The sequence below is a fragment of the Numenius arquata genome, chromosome 3, assembly GCF_964106895.1.
Source record: "Numenius arquata chromosome 3, bNumArq3.hap1.1, whole genome shotgun sequence".
In the NCBI taxonomy this organism is placed as follows: Eukaryota; Metazoa; Chordata; class Aves; order Charadriiformes; family Scolopacidae; genus Numenius; species Numenius arquata.
The window spans coordinates 68750946-68771422 of NC_133578.1; the positions used below are offsets into that span (position 1 = coordinate 68750946).

Sequence of the window (20477 nt, forward strand, 5' to 3'; positions counted from 1 at the left end):
TTATCTGCCTTCATGTTGCTCCATTCTGGAGCTTCCAACAGGACGGTGTGTCTCTCTCCTTGCTCTTCTTAACGCACTCCACAGTGGACCTTCCTCCTCACTGCTCTCTTCGGAGCTGGAAGTCCCGGTGCCTGTTTCTGTGCCGATGGAAGGCCTTTCATAAGGGTCTCTCTGACATGCAGGTTTCTCCTCCTGGCACTCCTGCCTGTGTGGGAACTTCAGGCTTTCATTGAAGAAGGCAGAAGCCATGCACTCGGCTGCTGTCTTGTCACAAGCACATAGTAGTTTCTCACACATGCTCCAACCAATACCTTAAAAAGAATCATAGAATGGTTTGAGTTAGAAGGGACCTTAAAGATCATTGAGTTCCAACCCCCCTGCCATGGGCAGGGACACCTCCCACTAGACCAGGTTGCTCAAAGCCCCATCAGATTTAATGTTTGAAAGCAGTTACAATTAGTCAATGTGTAATTTGCCATGGGTAGATGAGCTTTTGAAAGTAAAATTTTCAAATCTGCCTTTAATTTTAGTCTCCAAATTCACCTTTAATCATCTACGTATAAACCTGGTACCAAGGTGCTGGGCAGCTGAAGGTCTGAGTGGCTTTAGTTGAATTTGTGAACGTAAAGACACCCAACAGCTGACTTCTGTCTCCAATCATAAAATATTTGCATCTAATTTTCTCAGCCTGACCTGGTCACATCATACACAGTGGTGTAATAACCTTGATCTCAACTAGGAAAAAAGCTCCATTTTGTTGTTAAGCGTTGCTAACATTTTCTGAGCCAAATTTTTCTGTCCCCATACTCAGCTGTAGCAGCTCACAGGCCTGGTGGCGTTCAGTCCATAACGCTTTGATACGCTGTCGTCAGGACAGAAGGAATTTCCTCTAACCCGAACTTACATTTTGGCTTGTGATCAAAACATACAACTTCAGATCTTGAATTTCTTTCTGCCTGACATCCAAGTTTCTTAACTTGTTCCATACAACAGTGATGAGCGAAGCAGCACCTAAAATAAACAGCAGATATAACTGAAAAGTGTTTGCTCTTCCTGCACCACAGAGTACTCACAATTTATTTTATCTATGTATTTTCAATGCCCATTAAAATTGAGAAATTTATTTTTCATATGGAAAAAATTTTTCCATAAGGAAGAAGGAAAAATAAAACAAACTTGTTCCTACTCTCCTCTTGTGTTCAGAAATTCCTTCCTCATTCCTTTGGTATCATTTTCTTAACAGTGCTGTAGGTTTTTGGTGGGTTTTTGTTTTATTTTTAAGACATACAATTACAACTGTAACTATGACCTAAAATTACAACTGTAACTATGACCTAATCCTCTATGAGAAGTGTCTTCAAGTGTTCAAATATTGCTGGCTGAACATCTGAAAACTGCATCATGATAGCCAGAGCCATGGCTAGCCTTCATGTAGTCTACTTGATCACCCATAGGCAGTCTTACTTGTGTGCAGGAAAATTGTGTGTGCTGTATCCTAAGTGCTAAACTTAAACCTGATGTGGCCCCAGCGATTATGAACTTCCAAACAGGGAGAGATTTTTAGTCATAAATGCAACGCTCTTCAGTGAGGTTTCTTTGGCTGAATTGCTCCAGAGTTGCTCCTCTTTGTCAGTTGTGCCATGACCGCACACAGTTGGCTGCGGCAGGTCTCTCTTGAGCCGTACTCTCTTCTGAAGGACAGTGTGGCACAGATGTGCGTTAACTCTTCGTAAATCACTTTCCAAACTGGTAGCCAAGTTTCACAGCAATCCTCATCCTTATCTCTTTTGATATACTATTCCTTCTGCGCTGCTTACCTCCCATCAGTCTCCTTTCTTATTTTAATTGAGTTAGGAAGTCCTCTCCAAAACATTGATGCAATAACAGAACGTGGTTTAGTGACATTAGACTATTTCATGTTTTATGTATTTAAGTGGCTATTTACTTATTATTTTTCAAAATGTGGCCTAACTACTGACACGTATCAATACAAGGCCCGGCAAAACTTATGCTGATCTTTGTTGGTCCATAGGCACCCCGATAATGCCCATAGTTAATGGCAGAGTGTAGAAGAGCCCACACCTGTCCAGTGCATCAGTAGGATCACCTCCTCCTTCTTGGCCACAGTAGCAGCCGTAAGACTCAAATTCCTCTGGGCATCGCTCAGTTAAACACAACAGCATTTCTCCCAGCTGGGGCAGCTCCCTCTTCACTCTTCCGTTTCCTCTCTCTTGCAGAAAGGTTAATCGCTCACATACTGTAAAGCAAAAAATGTTATTTGACACATGATGTTTTCACTGGTTAGGGGCTCTCTTGTGATGATAGAAGTATTTTCAGAATTCTCAGAAACTTTTAAAGGCAACATTTTACAAGTTCTAAATTAGTGCTCCAGTCCATGGCTCTTAGAGTACTACAGAGCAAGTCAGTCAGAAATATTTAAAGGGGAGAGAGATGCCTAGGAAGATATAAATTACAAGTCAAATTGGATTGCAATGAGAGTGCTTTGCAATCCCTTGTAATCCTTCATAGTTAAATTTTCCTTCTCAAATATTCAAACCTAGCTGGGTATTCAGTAGCTTCTGTCTTGGCTAATTCAGAAAAGAGAGTCCTAACCTCTTGTGTTAACACACAGTGATAGCTGGGCAATGACTAAGGTGTGCTGGAGGAAACAATAACTATTGTTTGTTTTTAAATACCTTCCACCTAGCATTAAAGGTGTAGTAGGGCTAAGATGGGCATGATTCCTTCATGGTATGCTTATACAACTTGTCCCAGTAAAGCTTGGCTACCGTCACAGAGCAATCGGTGCTAGTGTTACTTTCCCAAAGGAAAGATTCTGGATTTTCACTTCAAAAAGAATTGTTTCCTGATCTTACAAACCAGGGAAGACCACCTTGGATTACCACATTCACGCTTTTTAACTGCAATTCAATTAGAGTTATGATGCCTCTATCCCAAAGGAGGAGCGGGGAAGTTCCTTCTATTGCTTCTGCTGCTTGTAAAATTCAGGTAACTCAAAGATGTGATTAAATTACTGCCTAAAAACAAAAGCAATGGGAAATATTCACTGACCTCATTGTAGATCTTGTACTGTATGAAAAATGTACTTATAATCTAATCATAAATAGCTTTCATAAGTGTTAAGGACAGCACATTGGTGGGAGAGGCTGAACTTATGGAAGCTTTTGCAGATGACTGCATCTCCTGTTGTTCTTATAAGTGTCAATGCGTACGTGCTTGTCTAGCTGGTTTAGAATAACTATTGTCTTTATATGTAATATACACCTCCCTTTTCATATAGAGGTAGCTGAATATTTCATTAGATATAACTGGGGAAAAACCCTTCATTTACCTTTTCCTGCAGGTTCATGGGGTCCGGTATCAGACAGTGCCAGTTCCGGGGCTACTCCAGAGGAAGCTGTGCTCTGCCCACCCCTTGCAGGGTTTGTCTCTGGAGATGGCATATGGGTAGATTAGACTTGCAAAAGGAGAGGAAACTCTTCTTTCAGTAACGTGTCCAAAAGTGCATATTCTGAACCACAATCAATTGGCCGTTTTCTAAATTTTTTTTTAATTCATAGATGGAAGACTGTTCATTAACGGGTAGTTAGGCTCTCCTGGTCTGTGTTTGGCAGTGAACTGCCCTTTCCAGTGCGGTCAGTGTTGTGCACCCTGTATTCTATAAAATCTATCTAGATTTAGGAAGAAAATAGTGTTATTCTACATGTCTGCAAAAAATGCTGAATCCTCAGATAGCTGGGAACAGGAATAGGGGAGTGCTGTAAATTAGAATAGGTGTAATTCAGTTTTTACTCGCCTTTTTCTTTTGTCTTTGGAGATGTGAGTGCAGGAGCCTTCTCGGTGGGGACAATTTTGACTTGCATTGAGTTAGTATCTCCTGAGAACAAGGCTGGGGAGGTGGTTATCTCTTCCACTGGGGCCACGGCTTCCATAAATCCATCCTTTTCTGAATAAGCAGAAAGAGGAAAGCGGAAGAAGACATGGAGCAATAAAAAGCAAGATTTTCATTTAGATAGCAGGTCAGAGTAATATCCTCAGGCAGAACTCATGTGAACTGATGGTCATAGAGAAAAAAAAAATTCAAAATGAAGACTGGAAAAGCAAGGAGTACCCACATTGGTCATTTCTTCACATTTCTTGCCTTTTAGAAAACAAGATGCTGGTTAAACAGAACCAGTATAACTACTGATTTTTTTTTTTTTTAATTTTATGTGTTGCATACTGAGGTAAAGAGCTGTGCCAGCTGCTCAAAATCATATGGGTTACTGATTAGTCAGCCATACTGAGAGATAAAGTGCAGGTGAGATGTCATTTTCTGAGTAAATTCCTTAAAAATAATAATAATTAAAAAAAAAAGTCCATTCACATGAGGGTGCCAAAACTGATAGTAACATCAGGGAAGGTAGAAAATGATTTCACTGATGCAGAGCGGGGCAACTGAAGGATTTGCTTCATTGTAACCACAAGCAAATATTAAGGAGAAAATAAGTTGAGGGTGAATAGAAACGTAATTTTAAGGAGATTTTTCATCCTAAAAATTAAATTTGTATTTATTTTTGGATTATCTGAATGTTTATTGTTGGCCAGGAATGTTTTGTTTAATTTGGTGGTTTCATTTTTTATATAAGCTAACCTGAAAATGAAAATACTGTCATGTAAATATGAAGAATGTGGCATTTCACAAACAAAATACTTTGGAAATACTAGTGAACATGTGTTTCCACATTTCCTTTTACATTCCTTGGGTGAATTTATTAATTGGATTAAGCTCAAATTCATTAAATTTGTTCCTCTGAAGTTCTGTTTTTAGTATGTGTTAAAAATAGCCTGTCTAGGAAAGGAGAATAGGTTAAAATAATGAAAGAACTGCTAAGAACACAAGCCCATGAAAGGCTGCAGAAAGGGAGCAATAGCAACGTGCTAGTTTTAATAGCTAACAAGGTGCACATTTTATGCCGCTTCGTTGACAGTGATGTGTTGAAAGCGATTCCTGCTAGATGTAGAAAATAAAACTGGAGTTTGGGAAATTCTGCACTTAGCTAAGAATAGATATTGCAAATAATCCTCCAGGAGCCACGCAGACCTCACAGCACAACACACAGATTTTTCTGGTACATTCAAGTTAATGCAAGGGAACATTGAGTGATTTTGACCAGTGCTTAGTACAGAGATGCTGTATTTCTGTACAGGGGTGGGAAACATGGACCAGCAGTGTAATCAGAGGCAAAAAATTACTACTCTCTTCTCTCCATATGCAGTGCTCCTTGACATTTTTCTGGTGGATTTTAGTCTGCCTAAACAATCCTTTCGACAAAAAAAGGGGCTGCTGAAAACTTCCAAGTTTCCCACGGTGCTCCACTTCTGTAGCTGCTGGTGTGGCTGTGCTCAAAGCAATAACAACTGCAAAAGGTGAAGTAGGTTTTAGAAAGAATTCTGTGAAATTCTGTATTAATAAAGGAGGAGGCACAATCAAAATGAACCCTTCTGGCAGCAGATGCGATGAATGGAATTTAAAGGATCAACCATTATATTGGAAAAAACCTTATATGAAGAGCTCTTCACAAATACTTGCGCGAGGGGTGCAAACGAGTGGCTTGAGGCAACAGACAGCGAATACTTCCCAGTCTGGTTTTATTATTTGTGTACCTGCTATCTGACCCCGGTCTATATTTGATTCCCTGACAACCCTGTTGTCACCACGCATGGATTTTGAACTGTGATGCTTTTAGATGAGGTATTGCTGTCTCAGCCACAGGAAAGCTGAGAGTCACTGACCTCTGATGGAGGGGAGGGAGGGAGCGGGAGCTGTTCCTCTGTGGTCCCTTGTGGTAACTGTACAACAAGCAGAGGCATCGTGTTAGTGACTTACACTCTCCATTTCTGCAATGCATTTCTGGAGTGGCTTTTACGGAAAACATCACAAAGCTTAAGCAGACCACTATTAGACTTGTTTTATGAAGAGGGTAATTAGGAGAAACCAAATGGTTTGCTTAGGGGTGTGCAAGTCAGCAGAAGAATTAGGGGTATAAGCCAGAAATCCCGAGCTGCAGATTTTTGCCTGTGACACCATAGAGCTTCGTTAACCAAAACTTGTTTTCATCTGGAGTCAGGAGTGACTGATTCATCAACAAAAGCATAATCAGAGTCTTACCTTCAGCTTTGGAAGTCCCCAGGACCAACTCACTGGGCTCAAAAGAAATCACTGTTGAAGACAAAAAAGGTAAACTCAGAAAACAAGTTGCCGGCGCTGACTCTTATGGGACGTCAGGCTGCCAAGAAGAGCTTTCTCAGCAAAGCAGGAAGATCTGGGCATATTTTATACTGCCCATTTTTCTCTGCCGTGCATCTATTGTTGTAGACAAAGTGATACTGATAAAATAATCTCATTGTTGTGTTCAAATAATGTGCTTTACACTAACAGAGAAGCAGCATACCTGTGACTGAAGCAGCAAATGCAATATTAAAACCATTCGACAGACAAGTACACTAAAGAGAATTAGGTCTAAAAATCTCAGTGTTGTGCACAGAAGGATGTGCTACATTCCTCACAAACACCTCATGTTTACCAGCAATGAAAACCAAGTGCAGATGGGCAGCTACAAGCCCCAATATTTCCCTAATCTCTAACTTATTTTTTGCTAAACTTTTTTCATTTATCATCAGTTACATTTTGATAAGTTATAAACATTATTTAAAAGAAATATCTCTGCATCTTTATGTCTGCTCTTAGGACGTTGCGATGTGAGGAATAATGGCTTTGCGTTTGAACAAGTTTCTGAGTAGGATTTAGCTTCATCTTAATGCAGTTCCTCCAGTTGTCAGTGGTGAAGTTCCTAGGGGCTTAAACAGGGAGACAGCTAGTTAAATGGTAAGTGGTTTTCCAAATATTTCCTTCAGAGTCTGACTAGATGTTATCTGTGATACGTTTTCAGCTTTCTAAAATTTCTAATACAGGTTTTTATCCCTTGGCAGTAATTTGAGCCTTAGGATGAACTATGTCTCTTTAGAGAGCACAAGTAATCATTTTCTCGGGAAGTAAAAGATTGATACAGCTGTGCAAGTACAGGAGAACTCACTCCTTCAGGCGATCTCAGTTTTCTATTACCAAGCCTCCCAGAAGAGCACACTACAGATTGAAACCAGGTTCTTCAGTTCTCAAATAGTGCAACTTTCCACCTCTCCCCACTCCCAGAAAAATAACTCCTGAGTTTCTCCGAGTTGAGCAGTGGCTCGGTGGCACCCATACAGCGCACATTGCTTCTGTGCTTGGCAGACACAGGATCTCTGTACATGACTGTAGGGCTTTGCTTGTGATGGGGCCATTTTACAAGAATGCATCAGCTAAATCAGGAAGTGGATGATCTAAGACTGGTCTCCATCTGTATTCCACTACCGTATGGCTTGGCCCTCGCTTGCTAGGTGTGCCCTCCCAGAGCCATCCCGGGCTTTGGATGACTTCTCTCCACGGGCTCTTGTGTTGTAGCGCACACCATGTAGGTAGGAATAGTTTTCTTGTAATACAGCAATGAGATTTTGCAAACATCCATTCCTGAATAACATAACTATTGATTGTAGTAGAAAAACATGAAGATTGTCAGAAGAACCACTTGATCCCATGGTTTAAGAACTCACCAAAGAGGTATCAGAGCGAGAGGGACCTCAATCTGGGTCTCTGCATTGGAGGTAAATAAACCACCAAACTGCTGGCTCGTTTGCAACAAACCATGCCCAACTTTTCCTCATGCCACTGCTTGATCTTGTATAATTAAATGTCTCTTTAAAGACAACAAATATGCAGTGGGCTGTGGGTCCTGTGGTTGGCGCCCACACAGCACGTCTCTGCCAAACAGCTCACCTGATGCAACCCCTGTTCCCAGGTCTGTTTGGATGAAAACAGGTTTTGTTGTAGAGTGCTCATATTCAGCCCTTGGGAGACTTACTGTAAACACTGGCCAAGCACATCGCATGCACAAACTGAAAAATCGCACCTTCTCATTCCGTCTTGAATTTGATCACCAAAACATTGTATCTACTTTTATATCTGTCCTTTTAGAAGGGCAGAAAGCAAGCAAACAGCTCATTCTTGTATTTTACTCTTTCGGCTTTTGGGAGCTGCAAACGTTGCTCCGTGCGCTCTTAAGTTGCAAACCTTCTTCCATGGATGCAGTTGCAGCCTGCGTTTTGTCCATCCCATGATGAAGGAATTCTGCAAAAGCAAAAGCATTCTTACTCCCAAGAGTCATGACTTAACGATGCCTGTTAGGCAGGATCTCGGCATAACAGGATCAGAGTCATCAAAATGCAACTTATTTCTAAATATTACTACTGTTGTGCTTTTTGTACAGTTATTGTATGACATAAATACAGCAAATACAAACATAATTATTGAAAATTATGGTAACAATATTAAAATCCTGCCTTAATATTTATTCAGTGTTGATACTAAATTCCACTCAGCAACATAAAAAATAAACAAAAAATCCCTCAGTCTCTATCATACAGAGTTTCAACCTAAACAAGAAAAATTGGTTAGCAATCAGCATACTTTATATTCCCACTTCAGCAGGTACTTAAATACATGGCCTATAGGGAAGGTATGAAGATAAGATTTAAACATTTAAACAGAAAACTTAAATGTTTAAACCCAGGCACCTGGCTAGGAACCTGGTTGAAGCAGGGCCTTAAATGTGCATGCAAATAGAAAAGGATCCATCTGAAACTATTTTTAAGCTGCTTTTACTCTGTTTCTTCTTATATCACTTCTAAATGAGCTTCAGGGTTCTCTTCTCAGAAAAATGACTCATTTGGCTGAAATTTTCCTGTGCACCTGTGCAAAAGCTGGTCACAAAAATGGGCCTTTAGTTTATTAGGCTTTTTTCTCTTCCGTTCATATTTTGACATCTTGCTAAAACTTGTCTTTGCTTCTCAGAAAGGAATTCTAAAACTACTCATGTTATTTTTATGAATATAAATTTATCTTGATTTAAAATACTCCAATCAAAGAATTACAGAGATAAGGACATACCCTCTGTGTGAAGTGTTGTCGTTGCTCTCTGGCTGGTGGTTTCTGAAAAGGAGAAAGCTCTCTCATAGACTAACAAGCGAAAAGGGAATTTGTCACTGTTTAATCTGACTACTACAACAAATCAGGAGTTAACTGAATTTATTGCTATTAAAGCAGAGGTTTAGGCAAATATATCTCCATTTCACTCTCTGTAATATATCCCTATTTTTCTCTGTAATAAAGAATCTACCAAAATCCTTTTCCTAGAAATTTGTCAGATAGGATTTAGGTTTTTTTCAAACCCTCAACTGGACAGAACGGCTACACAGAAAGATAATAACATGAGTGAAAGCTAAAGAAAAATGTTTCATTCAAAGGATATTTTCCCCGTTAAGAAATATAATCAGGAGCCTAAAATTAGTGGAGGTATTCAGTGAGTTAAGATCGAATCAATCTTTATCAGCAGTGGTAAAACCAGCATGATTTTCCTGTTAGCACCTAACAATTTCCCCTTTATTTGGAATGTGTTGGAACTGCCATACTTTATATAAGAGGCATCTGATCCCAGTGAAAGATCACTGGCTCACATGAAACAGTTTTCTGGCTTTGAGGCAAACTTTCCTGTGGCATTTTCCTTGACCTGTTCACAAGAGGATGCCCGCATCCGGAGCATGATATAGATGTCTATATCTGTCCTTAGCACTGGGGGGTGTGAATATGCGCCAAAGGATTAGAAAAGCTAGCATTGCTTTTTCACATCCATGTCAGCTTGGGAGTTCAAAGGGCCTCCCCCTGCCATGCTCTGGTTGCAATCCATATGAATTAAGTTTTTAATCCGGCCCTGTTCCCACAGGACAGGTATTCAGCCTTACCAGGCTGTAATTTCAGCTGCAGAGCACAGATCAGTGTATGACAATGAAGATAAATATCCCATTCATCTTTAGAGAGGATTTTTCCTTCCAAGATGGAAACCAAGTAACAGAGTAGAGTGGGTCTATTTTTGCCTTTCCAGCTAGAATTTTTGCATGATTTAAGGGGAGATTTGAGCTAGCAGTATTTTCAGTTTGGCATTCCTTTTAGTGACCTCAGTGGGTCGCTAATCACCCCAAATATCACCCATTCATTCACATTGGCAAGAGTCTCCCAGGGCTGGCAGGTGCCTCCTGAAAAAAAAATATTTCTTTATATCTAACAGGAATGTCCCTGTTGCAGTTGTTTCTCTTCCCTCTTGTCCTGTCCCTGTGCACCTCCAGGAAGAGTCTGGCTGCGTCTTCTCTACACATCCCACTAGATATTGAGGACAGCAAAAAGATCTCCCCTGAGCCTCCTCCTCTTTCATCGTGTGCTCCCACCTCCTCACCAGGTCAGTAACCTCCCCTGGACTTGCTCCAGGATGGCAATTAGTCCACCTTCTTCTCTCTTGGTATTCACTTGAGTAGCAGTAAATGGAAAGGACACATGAAACGGAGAATAGGACAGACTGCTGGATTTAGTGCAGGAAAGCACCCAGCTGCTGCTTCATTGTCCTCAGGTCAAATTTGATGCCAGTGGAAAAACTGGCAGGAGGCGGCAGTCGATCAGATCCTTATCATTACCTGTAACGGGAGATGGACAGAAGGAGACATCCAGCCCATTCAAGGAAGAGTTAATGTGTGCCTTCACAAAGCATTCAATGGCATCTTTGTCGCAGTTGCAGAGAAACTGTTCACAAGGATCCCCAGACTCTGGAAATAAAATAAAAATCCAAACAAAGTACTATTGAAATATCTTTTCCGCCTCCTGCTTTTTTCTCCCTGTAAGGTTTGTGTCTATATTCATTAGTGCAAACCTGTTTATACTGTGCTTCTCCACATTAAATACTGTCAAGTTTCATAGTCCTACGTGGTTTGTTTTCCAAACACCACCCAATGTAGCCTGGCACGGCTGGCAATAGACTCCTTGCCTCTGCCGGGTCATTCTGCAGAGCAGTGAGGACAACAGCGCAGTGCTTTCCTGCCTCTGGTTTTCCCATGGAAAATTTAACCCAGCTGATGCAGAGTCTGACATTTCACAGACGTCATTAAAATATTCCTCCTAACCTCAAGAAGTCATAGTCCACAAGCCAAGACTTTCATGTAAGATGTGTTTTGCTCCTTATAAAGGGTATGAAACAGTTTCCCAGGAAATACTATTTTCCCACTTCAAAACTTTCTACCTTTCAGGGTTTCAAAAACACCATTGACCTTTTGGAGCTGTCACTCTTACATTTCACATTTTTGATGGGAACTATTTTTTTTTTTCTTCTTTTTTTTTTTTAGTTTGAACAAAATGTTTTCTGATTATTAAGTATGGAAAGAGCTAAAAAAGTACTATTCATGTTTAAATGAACTTGGACCTGTATAGATTGGTCTCAATAGCAAAAATGGTTTTAATTTAAAACAAGAAAAGGAAATTGGATCAGATCGTTTCTTAAACAGGCTGCAAGAGTTTTGGTTTGGGCATTCTGTTCCTCTTTGCTGGTATTGTCAAGTCATGTTCTAGCATATGGTCTTTTCTGAGAGTCAATACTTGGCTGAAAAATTATATTAAAATTGATTAGGCACTAAAGAGCCCCACCCCACGCTTGCCAGGACTGTATTAGTATTGCATGGAACAATGTGTCTGAGGAGTGTGTATGACCTGGCGGACAAAGAATGGGATCCCTCCAAGTATATAAAAATCAGGCTTTGAATCTTCAGAAGCAAACTGTTTTTCAGGTCTTTTTCCAAAAACCGCTGCATTTCTGACGTGTGGAGATATCTCAAGCAATGCTTAGTGGTCCTGCGAAGTCAGGGAAACCTCAGCAAGAGGCTGCCTGTTAGAGGAACCCTGACAAGGTTCTGGTTATTGGACTTCAGATGTCCTGCCTAGCTGGGCTTTGATGCTTCTATGTATTCTTATTTCCATTCACCCCTGTTAAGCAGAAAACTTAAGCCCTTAAAAATCCATACATGGAAGTGGTTTCTGCCTAATTCATACATGACTTTTGGCAGATAGGCCAGAATAAACATCTCATTTATTGTGAGGCTTAATCTTACCACAGGTCAGGTTTTCAGTAGAGCAGCTGACATCTGTAGAGATCTTTGATGGGTCCCACGTGCACTCCATCTCCATTGCTTCATCATAGCATTTGCGGTGCTGGAAACAGCATCTTAAAGAGTGAAATAACACAGAGTTTACACAATTTAGTTTCAGTTCAAGATCAGACTGCATTGCTTTCATGTTGGCCCTACACAAGAATGCAAAAGAGGCCAAAGGAGAAAAAGGGCTCCTTAGTGTGGTCCCTAGACACAAGAAGGGCTGAGTACCTTTTTTCCCCTGAGTCAGTCATGTGGGGTGAGTACAACTGGATGCTCCCATGGCAGGAGCAGGTCTGCATGCTGTGGGAGACCTGGCTTATATTTCTGTTGTGTTCTTACAAGGACTCTACAAGCAGTTTAAATAAGAAATCCACTATCAGTGCCCAAATATCCACCCACAGCGCTGCCATCTAATTGCCAAACAGTGACCCATGGCTCGGATCCAGAGGTCTTGGATCCAGTCCTGCCACAACCTTTCTCACTGCTGATTTGGAGAACTACACAGAACCTGGCACTCGTGTAGGGTTAATGTCTCTGCAACACCTTGTGGATCCCTGTGTCTCATCAAGACTATATAACTAGGTGCATTTAGTTATATATCCTCTGTTTCTTGTATTTCTATGCAGCAATCAGAATTAAAACGCACCATTTATCCATGGGAAGTGGTCATGAAATATTTTTGTCACACTGAAGTAAAGCAGCTTTCTCCTACCACCCCACATCATAGGTAGTTAGAAACCTTGCTTCTCTGTCCCCATGGACTTTGGAGGTAGAGCAGGTTACATAGATATGACAATTATCTAATTTAGACATGACAAGTAGCTACTCTAGGAAATAGGACAAGGTTGCTTTTACAGGCACAAACATTTTCCCCTGCCTTGAAAACCTACATGAGTTATTGAGCCCTTTTTTTTTTTTTTTGAAACAGAAATGGCAGTGATAAAATCCAAGGTTTGCCAAACTAGTTTATAAGAAGGAAAGTTAGTGTAAAAATTACAACACTGTGGGAACTGTGTCTGAGAAAGACACGTAGCAGCCACCTGTCTGGAGGCTCTCTTGAACCAAGGGCATATCTGTGTCAGTGGCAAAACAATAATCAGTCTCCATTTACTGCAAACTGCAGTGGGGTTGCCATGCTGCTAAGGAGACCTCACCGCAGGACTGCTAACCAATTTGTAAACACAAAGTGACTCTGTGGCTGTTTCTCAGGACAAAACTGCTGACAGATCATTCTGCTGTTTTGGCATTTACGCTGCTCTGCATTAAAATGAAGCTGAGTGAAGTGAAAGCTCAGGTGCTCAGCTCTTCGAGTATCAGTCCATTGAACTGACTCGAGCTCTCATTTCAGCATGTCATCACGATTGTTCAGAAATGGCTTTTTTCCAGTAGCAGGGTTAGACCTTCATTTTCCCAACCATCCCATGCTGGAAAGTGGATGGATTAATTTCCATCTATCTCTAGGCATTAGCTCTTTCTGAACCATTGCTGTCTTCACTCAGGGAATTAATACATTAAATTACATTGTTGGAAAAAGCTTTTTTCTATTTAGACATGGGTGGATCTGGATTCTCTTTGAATTTCTTTTCACACCTCCTGCGGCCATAAGTGAACAACCATTTGATTGTCCTGGCCTGAGATTATGTTTTTTCTCACTAGCTCAGTCAGGGTCTGGGGCAGTATCACTCCAAAGCACAGCGTAGAATTTGGGTGGTTTTGTTCCTGGTGCATGGTACTGGAAAGGGCCATTGAGCTGTTTTGTTCTTCTTTGTGCCTGGATGTTCCAACCTCTTACAACCTTTGCATGTACGCAGGTATTCAGGGCAAGATCTACTCACCCTCCTAACTGCCACTTGAAGTCTTATATAGCTGGTTCTGTTGATGTTTAAATGACCCTCAGATGCCAACATTTCCATTATAGTCCACTATGAGCTTACGTTGCTGGTGCATTACACAGCTTCCGATACCAAAAATTTGGTAAGTTTGTAAACCCAGACTGCTCAGAATAATGCTCTCCCACTCACCTTATTAACAGGCCCTCCAGTTTTTGGCACCGATTTCAGCGTGAGACAGAATTCTTCAGTACAAAGAAATGAGCGAGACTTGGTTCACAAAGATCTGTTCAGAATTTAGAGACTTCTGGGTAGATATGTCAAGGAGATGGGTGTGGTGTTTAATTCTCTATTGCATTAGTGGCCACTCTTAGCAACCAGTTTAAATCAGCTGTGCCACCTGAGTTGCAGTGATGGAATTATATGCAGGTGTGGGGGACTCTGCTTTTATCTGTAGGATGGGAGTATTTCTCCATGTCAAAGTGTGAGGAAATGAAGAGAGACTCTGAGCTATGAGAAAAAAGAAGCAAGTGGATCATCCCATGCTGTAGATTATGACCACCTTGACTTCACCTGTTTCCAAGTCATGCTGTAAGGCAATTGGTATTGGGTGTCAGCTCAGCAAAAAGATAGTGCTCACCAGCAGGTAGGAATAACAAAGGACAGGGCTGATAAACCAGAGCTGAAGTTATCTTTTGTAGGTCATAGCAGATATTTAGGTTGCAAGTGAGTGATGACTAGATTAAGCAGAGCTGGTTGGTGTGGGACTGACTTACCCTCCGAATAAATAATCTATTTTTTTTACTACTGTCTTTAAATCTTTTAGGCAAGTGTTATGCTTCGGGTCATCAGAGCATGAGGGCAGTGACAGCTGGTCATGGCAGAAGAGGACATCTCATGGGTAAGACTTACTCATCAGCTTCATCCACGGGGAGCCCTTCCATCTCAAACCGGCAAGAGCAACCATAGTCCTCAAAATCCCTGGGACAAAAACCAGTAACGCATTTCATTTTGTTCACAAAGTTGAGCAGGGCAGGGAAGTTAGTGAAGATGGACTGTAACCAAGTGAAGTGAGAGCCCAGGCAGTCTGGAAAGAGAACAGCCATAGAATGCTTGGTAAACGGAGGTAAGCCGGGTGTGGGTCACGCATGGGTGATATTTGCACGAACACAGAGCCTAAAAAGGGCAATAACACAGGCACTGAGCAATGCTTGACACCCAGCAGTATTTAGTTTTATAATAGTCTTTGGGGAAATCTACAGCCTCAAAAATCCCTGTTCCTTTTCAGTGTATATAAAAGCAAACTCCATGGGATTTCTATTCAGTGCTCAAGTACAACCGGAACACATACTTACCAAAAAATAAAGCAACACTTTCCACATTTTGAAAGACTCCATTGAAGAATGTGGCATTGTCTAAATGAAAAAATAAACAAACCACACTTCTTTTTATAAAAGCAAATTACAAGAACTGTCCCCAGTCTGCCCCAGTCTTGCTTCAGCTCATAAACCATTTTGAGATGAGTTACTAGCTATTTGCTAACAGCACACTTTCCTGCAATGCTGCTGAAGTACGAGTGATTCCCCACTGCCACGCAATACTGTAGAAAGTAAAGCTTAAGCCATTCTTACTCAAGATTCTTTCAGGTGTGTCAAGAAGCTCTGGCAGGAATGCTGGCGGCTCCAGTTCTTGGCCACCTACCTCAGCAAACAAATTTGAGAAGAAAAAGATTTAAAAATAAAAAAAACCAAACCAAACCAACCAAACAAACAAACAAAAAAACCCAAAAAAACCCAAAAAACCCCAAAACCTAATAACATATACTTCATTATGGGACATACACTGCAGGCATTTTGAATCCCTTCCCACACCAGAAAGCTGATTTATCAAAGCCATGAAACACTTGCTTGGCTCCATCCGCACCCAGGAAAGCCCACAAGTGTCACATTGACTTCAGCTTAAAAATCTGTCCTCTATTAAACTGAGGTATTGCTAGAGATGCGCTAAGCCTTATATTCCCCTGCTCTTCTGAACAGTAACACTTCCTGGGATAAATCAGTAGAATTGTATAAAATTGTTTTAGTTGCCCAACTACTTTCATCGTCCCGAATGTTTCTATTCTGTAAGCCTGTGCTACACACTTATCTGAAGTCAAGAGGTTTGGTTTTTCCGAGTCCTTATTGCCTATTGCCTTATTGCCTCTTTTTCTGTCACTATTTATTTCTTAAGTTAATTATATCTTTTTCCTTTTGAAGACTCTGTGGTATATTTTCCATGCTGTTATATTTTTCTATTTGCCATGTCCTGAATTAGAGTGAAAACTATTACTTGTTCTCTTCCTTCCCATTTTTTTTCCTTGTTCTTATCTTCTGCACGATTTGACTTACTTTGGATTTATTTAAATTTGACTCTTTTTTTCTTTTTTTTTTTTTTTTTTTTTACGATAATTAGTCAAAGGTATTTATTTTCTCAAGGATCTAAAAGCTGAAGAAAAAAAGTAATGTTAAGTGCATGGCATAGCTTATGTCTCAGAATAACTGGCATTAGGAAACCTGTCCATTTTCTCTATGAAAGATTTTGGGAAAGAGCTGACAGTTATCTTGCTAATCTGTTGCATTTTCCTGCAATAAATATAACAGAATAAAGTGGAGTAGTGGGTTTTTAGATATAAGGCTTAAATCTATGTTTAGCAAAGGATTAGGAAAAAATAGGACTTTTTTCTTTTTAGGTAGTGTATAACAGCCTTCTCAGGATGTCCACAACTTTTGTGGAGTGAACAAGAGTTATACGCCTCCAACAATTCTTATCTCAAGTTTAGTGCCAAAATATGGATATGGGATTGGGGGAGGTAGGAAAAGGTGCTTTCTCTTCTGTTATTCTTTTCCTGAAAGTCTTGGTCACAACAAAAAGCTTTTGGATGAACAGCAATCCATCAGAAGTGTCCTTCATTACAGCAGGTCTGAGGGGAACAGACTTCTTTCCACAAACCAGAAAAGGTCTCCTGATAAAGGCTGGCCTTTTTCACAGAACTGGAACAAGTCTGTTGAAAGCTTGGCGACCATGAGAAATTCAGATTCAAGCAAACTAATGGTGTGCAAAATAAATAGCATTGAAGGGCACATATTTTTATAAATGCTAGCTAAACTAAAACTGCCCCTTATTTTGTGGCTTAAAGCCTGTATTTCCTCTGCAATGACAAACAACCTTCCCCCAAGCCATGTTCTATCAAGTGCATCCAAAGCCAGGTTTTGACACTCTGAATAGCTCCATGGCTCCAACTCAGTGTCTGTTGATGAATAGTCATTGATCATTCGGTCCTTCCAGCAAAATTTTGGAAAACGTGAAAATCCCATTGAGCTGAAACAAGCCAGAGGAGAGAACTGATAAAGCCACGTCACAGAACTGTGGGAAGTTGTGATTGCTCCAACATCCTTCACTTGCACTTAGTTCTTCTCAGCAAACTTAATTTGCACACACCCAATTAACACATAAATGTTTGAGGCCACCCTGGAGAAAAATCTCCATCACAGGGTTTGCAGCTTGGTAAACCTTTGGCTCTTCTAATCCTTTCATTACAAAGAATGCTGTTTCTAGTTGTCACTAAGTCAAGATCAATGAACCGATGTTTGCTAAGAAAATGGCTTAATTTTGTTTAAATTGGTGGGGAAAGGACAAAGAGAAAATACTTTCTGGATGAATTATTCTCTTTTCTTCTTTTGCTATCACGTCTTTTGGGGCTATTGGTCCTATGCCATTCCCCTGTATAGCCAGTGAAAGATTGCACTTCCAAAATCAATCCTTTAAGCCTCAAAAGACCCTGGGAAGGTCAACAACTCTTGCCTTTCTCTAAAACCTGCTAAATGACTTGGCACGGGGCCTGAGGAGACTTGTATGATACGTCAGCTCTTGGGATTTCCAGTTGCATACCTTATCCACAGAATTTCTTTCACCATTCAGATATATGTAAAAATATTTCTGGACTGTGTCTGTGATGTTGCTACTCTGACAAAGACTTTCTGAAGTGTTATCTGAAAAAAAGGCCATCAATAAACCATCAGTGCACCTCCAGTTGTGTTTTGCAATCATGGCAAGTTAAAATGTCACAATATAGGGCATGGACACAGTCATTATAATCCTTAGGGAGCAGAAAAATTGATTGTGCTAAGAAAAGTCAGGGTGCCGCAAACCCACCTTATTTGATTTATTCAAGGTATCACAAAGATGCTAGTTCATGAGCAGATACTTGTTTCAATCTCAAAGCAGAGATCAGCAGAATAAATCCCACATAAATATATATCAATAATCCTCTCCAAAACTAAAAATGGTAACATTTTAAATCTTTGTGCTCAGACTGTGCTTAGCTGGGGGAAAAGAATCTAAAAACTGTGGCACAACCTTTTAAGGTTTGAGGGGAAATCTCTTTCAAACATTATGTTTGAAAAAGTTCTGAGTGTCCGGATATTTCTGAGTGCACTGGATATTATCGATATGTATAGTCCCTTTTACATCTGGGGACTAAATATCCCTTTATTTTTTTAATGAATAAAAGGTGTAAATATTTTGGCATTCCCTGTCACTGCAGTGGAAAATGCTAATATTCTTACTGATTTCTATTCGTATAGTAGGAGTCAAGGTTCAGCTTTGTCAATATATTTTAGCCCATGTGTTTTGTGCTGTTTCTTTACTGACTTCTACTGAACGCAACCCCTTAGAAGAGAGGCCACTGGTGAAGCTGAAGTAGGTCGGTGCAGAGTTTTGTCTATGCCAAGGTGCTGAGTTTTCTTTTCCCTTTAAAAGTAACCCCATGGAGCGACCAGAAATGCTGTTAGACCTTCTAAGAGTCCTTCTTTTCACCTGCACAGTGCTGCCCTTAATGACATTCCTACACAGTGCAGGAACCGCAGAAATTTGAAATTTTTGCCCATTCCTGTCACTGGGAAGCTCATTCACCCATGACAGTAAAATCTAAAGAATTATATGAAGAAAAAAAAAAAAATCATAGTAAAATTTGAAAGAGGAGCTTTAGCTGAACAGGAGTTATATGTCAGGATGTACTGAATGGTTTGGAGAATTTAGACAATACACACATATTTAATGAGTTGAGTCTCTTTATATGTAACTTGTAAATCTTTTTTGGGGGATTATTTAAAGGATTTAAAGGATTATTTATTATAAATATTATTTAAAGGATTTAAATAATGACCAAATGCTGGCAGAAGGGAAGTTACAATCTTTGGTTATATTTTTAATCCCACTAAATCTTTCTTGCTTCACTATAAATCCTGAGAAAAATATAAGTCCTCCATAGATAAATTTATTTAAGTGCATTTAGGTGTTGAACAACTAGGTTTGAGGGGACAGAAGGCATGCTTCTAAAGCACTGTTTCCAAATGCACATTCTTAAAACAGTATTTAGGCATAAGTGTCAAATAATCATAAAAATACATTGCCACTTACCACTGTATGACACCATTGACATAGACACCAGCAGAATTACAATCATTTTTTGTTTAATCCAAAGGCAAAAAAAAGTCACAAAGCAGACTGGCGTGCCTGGTGATTTAAGTAAAATATTAGGCAGAATGTTATCTCTTGAATCTGGGAGTGGGAAGACATCATCTTAGAGACTAATTCTTTTGTAGTCTGGCCGTATTTCTACTTGATGCAATTCAGTTTTTACCCTTACCATAGTAAAAGTACATATTACAGTGATGACGAGCCTTACGGATCCTTAAAATTTTAGCAATGTACTCTACAAACCTGACTAACAATTTATTTTAATATTGCTTTAAGTAAGCCAACGGTCTCTGCCGAAGTGCCATAGACAGGGAAAGTCCATTTAGCAATAAAATGGTGTACTTGAAGTTTCTTTTATTTTACAAACAGTTTTCACATCTCACTTGATCTCATAGGGTGTTTAAACAATTCTTCACATTAAGTTTAAATGCAGATATTGTGAAACACTCTGTAATGTGTAGATGAAGAGACATTCTGGGATTACTTCTATTGAACCCAGTTAATCTGCAATCCATTCTATGTTTGCTTCACATTACAAAAATCTCTCCCACTTTGTAGTCAAACTTTTACTCTAATCTGTGTTGAGACTAATTTAATGTATTTTCCTAATGATAAACTCTATCTTGTTTGGAGATCTTCAGGTTCTAGGTATGTTTGTCCTTAATAGAAATGTGTGTAAAGAATTCTTCTGAAGCTAAAAGCCTTGCACTAGTATTCATTAAATGACAGATAATAGTTTGAACTACAGTCACAGTTTACCCCAAATTTAGAATGATTTTCTAAGTAAGTCAAGCACAGAGTTTTTTACAGCCAAATAAATGAACATTTGTTTATCAGTTTTCTAATATATATCTACTGTTGATTATCTGCTTCCCTAAGGCCAAATACTACATTAATTTTTATTCAAAAAATCTTGTAATAATCCATCAGGGAGTGAGTTTATAAAACTAATAGCACTAAATATTTATAGTCTACTACCCCAAATATCTTACTTACACTTTAGTCCAC

At 39.8% G+C, this 20477-nt stretch overlaps 1 protein-coding gene across 1 annotated transcript; it reads right to left on the bottom strand.

Moving 5' to 3' along the window:
* Positions 1-19455, bottom strand: OC90 (otoconin 90). Its single transcript, XM_074145744.1, has 15 exons — positions 19421-19455; positions 19312-19321; positions 15584-15653; positions 15308-15367; positions 14865-15039; positions 12082-12194; positions 10621-10749; positions 9047-9088; positions 8171-8227; positions 6173-6223; positions 3818-3967; positions 3353-3451; positions 2083-2257; positions 905-1011; positions 1-311 (listed from the first exon to the last, which is right to left on the bottom strand). The coding sequence occupies exons 1-15, from the start codon at positions 19453-19455 to the stop codon at positions 1-3; spliced, it is 1584 nt and encodes a 527-aa protein (XP_074001845.1).
* Between the last annotated feature and the right edge of the window lie 1022 nt (positions 19456-20477).

Coding starts and splice junctions, on each gene's coding strand:
- OC90 (XM_074145744.1), bottom strand. CDS start 19,455: ATGATTGTAATTCTGCTGGTGTCTATGTCAATGGT. Junction 15,368..15,583: donor CACACCTGAAAGAATCTTGA/GTAAGAATGGCT, acceptor TTTTTCATTTAG/ACAATGCCACATTCTTCAAT. Junction 8,228..9,046: donor GACAACACTTCACACAGAGG/GTATGTCCTTAT, acceptor TTGCTTTTGCAG/AATTCCTTCATCATGGGATG.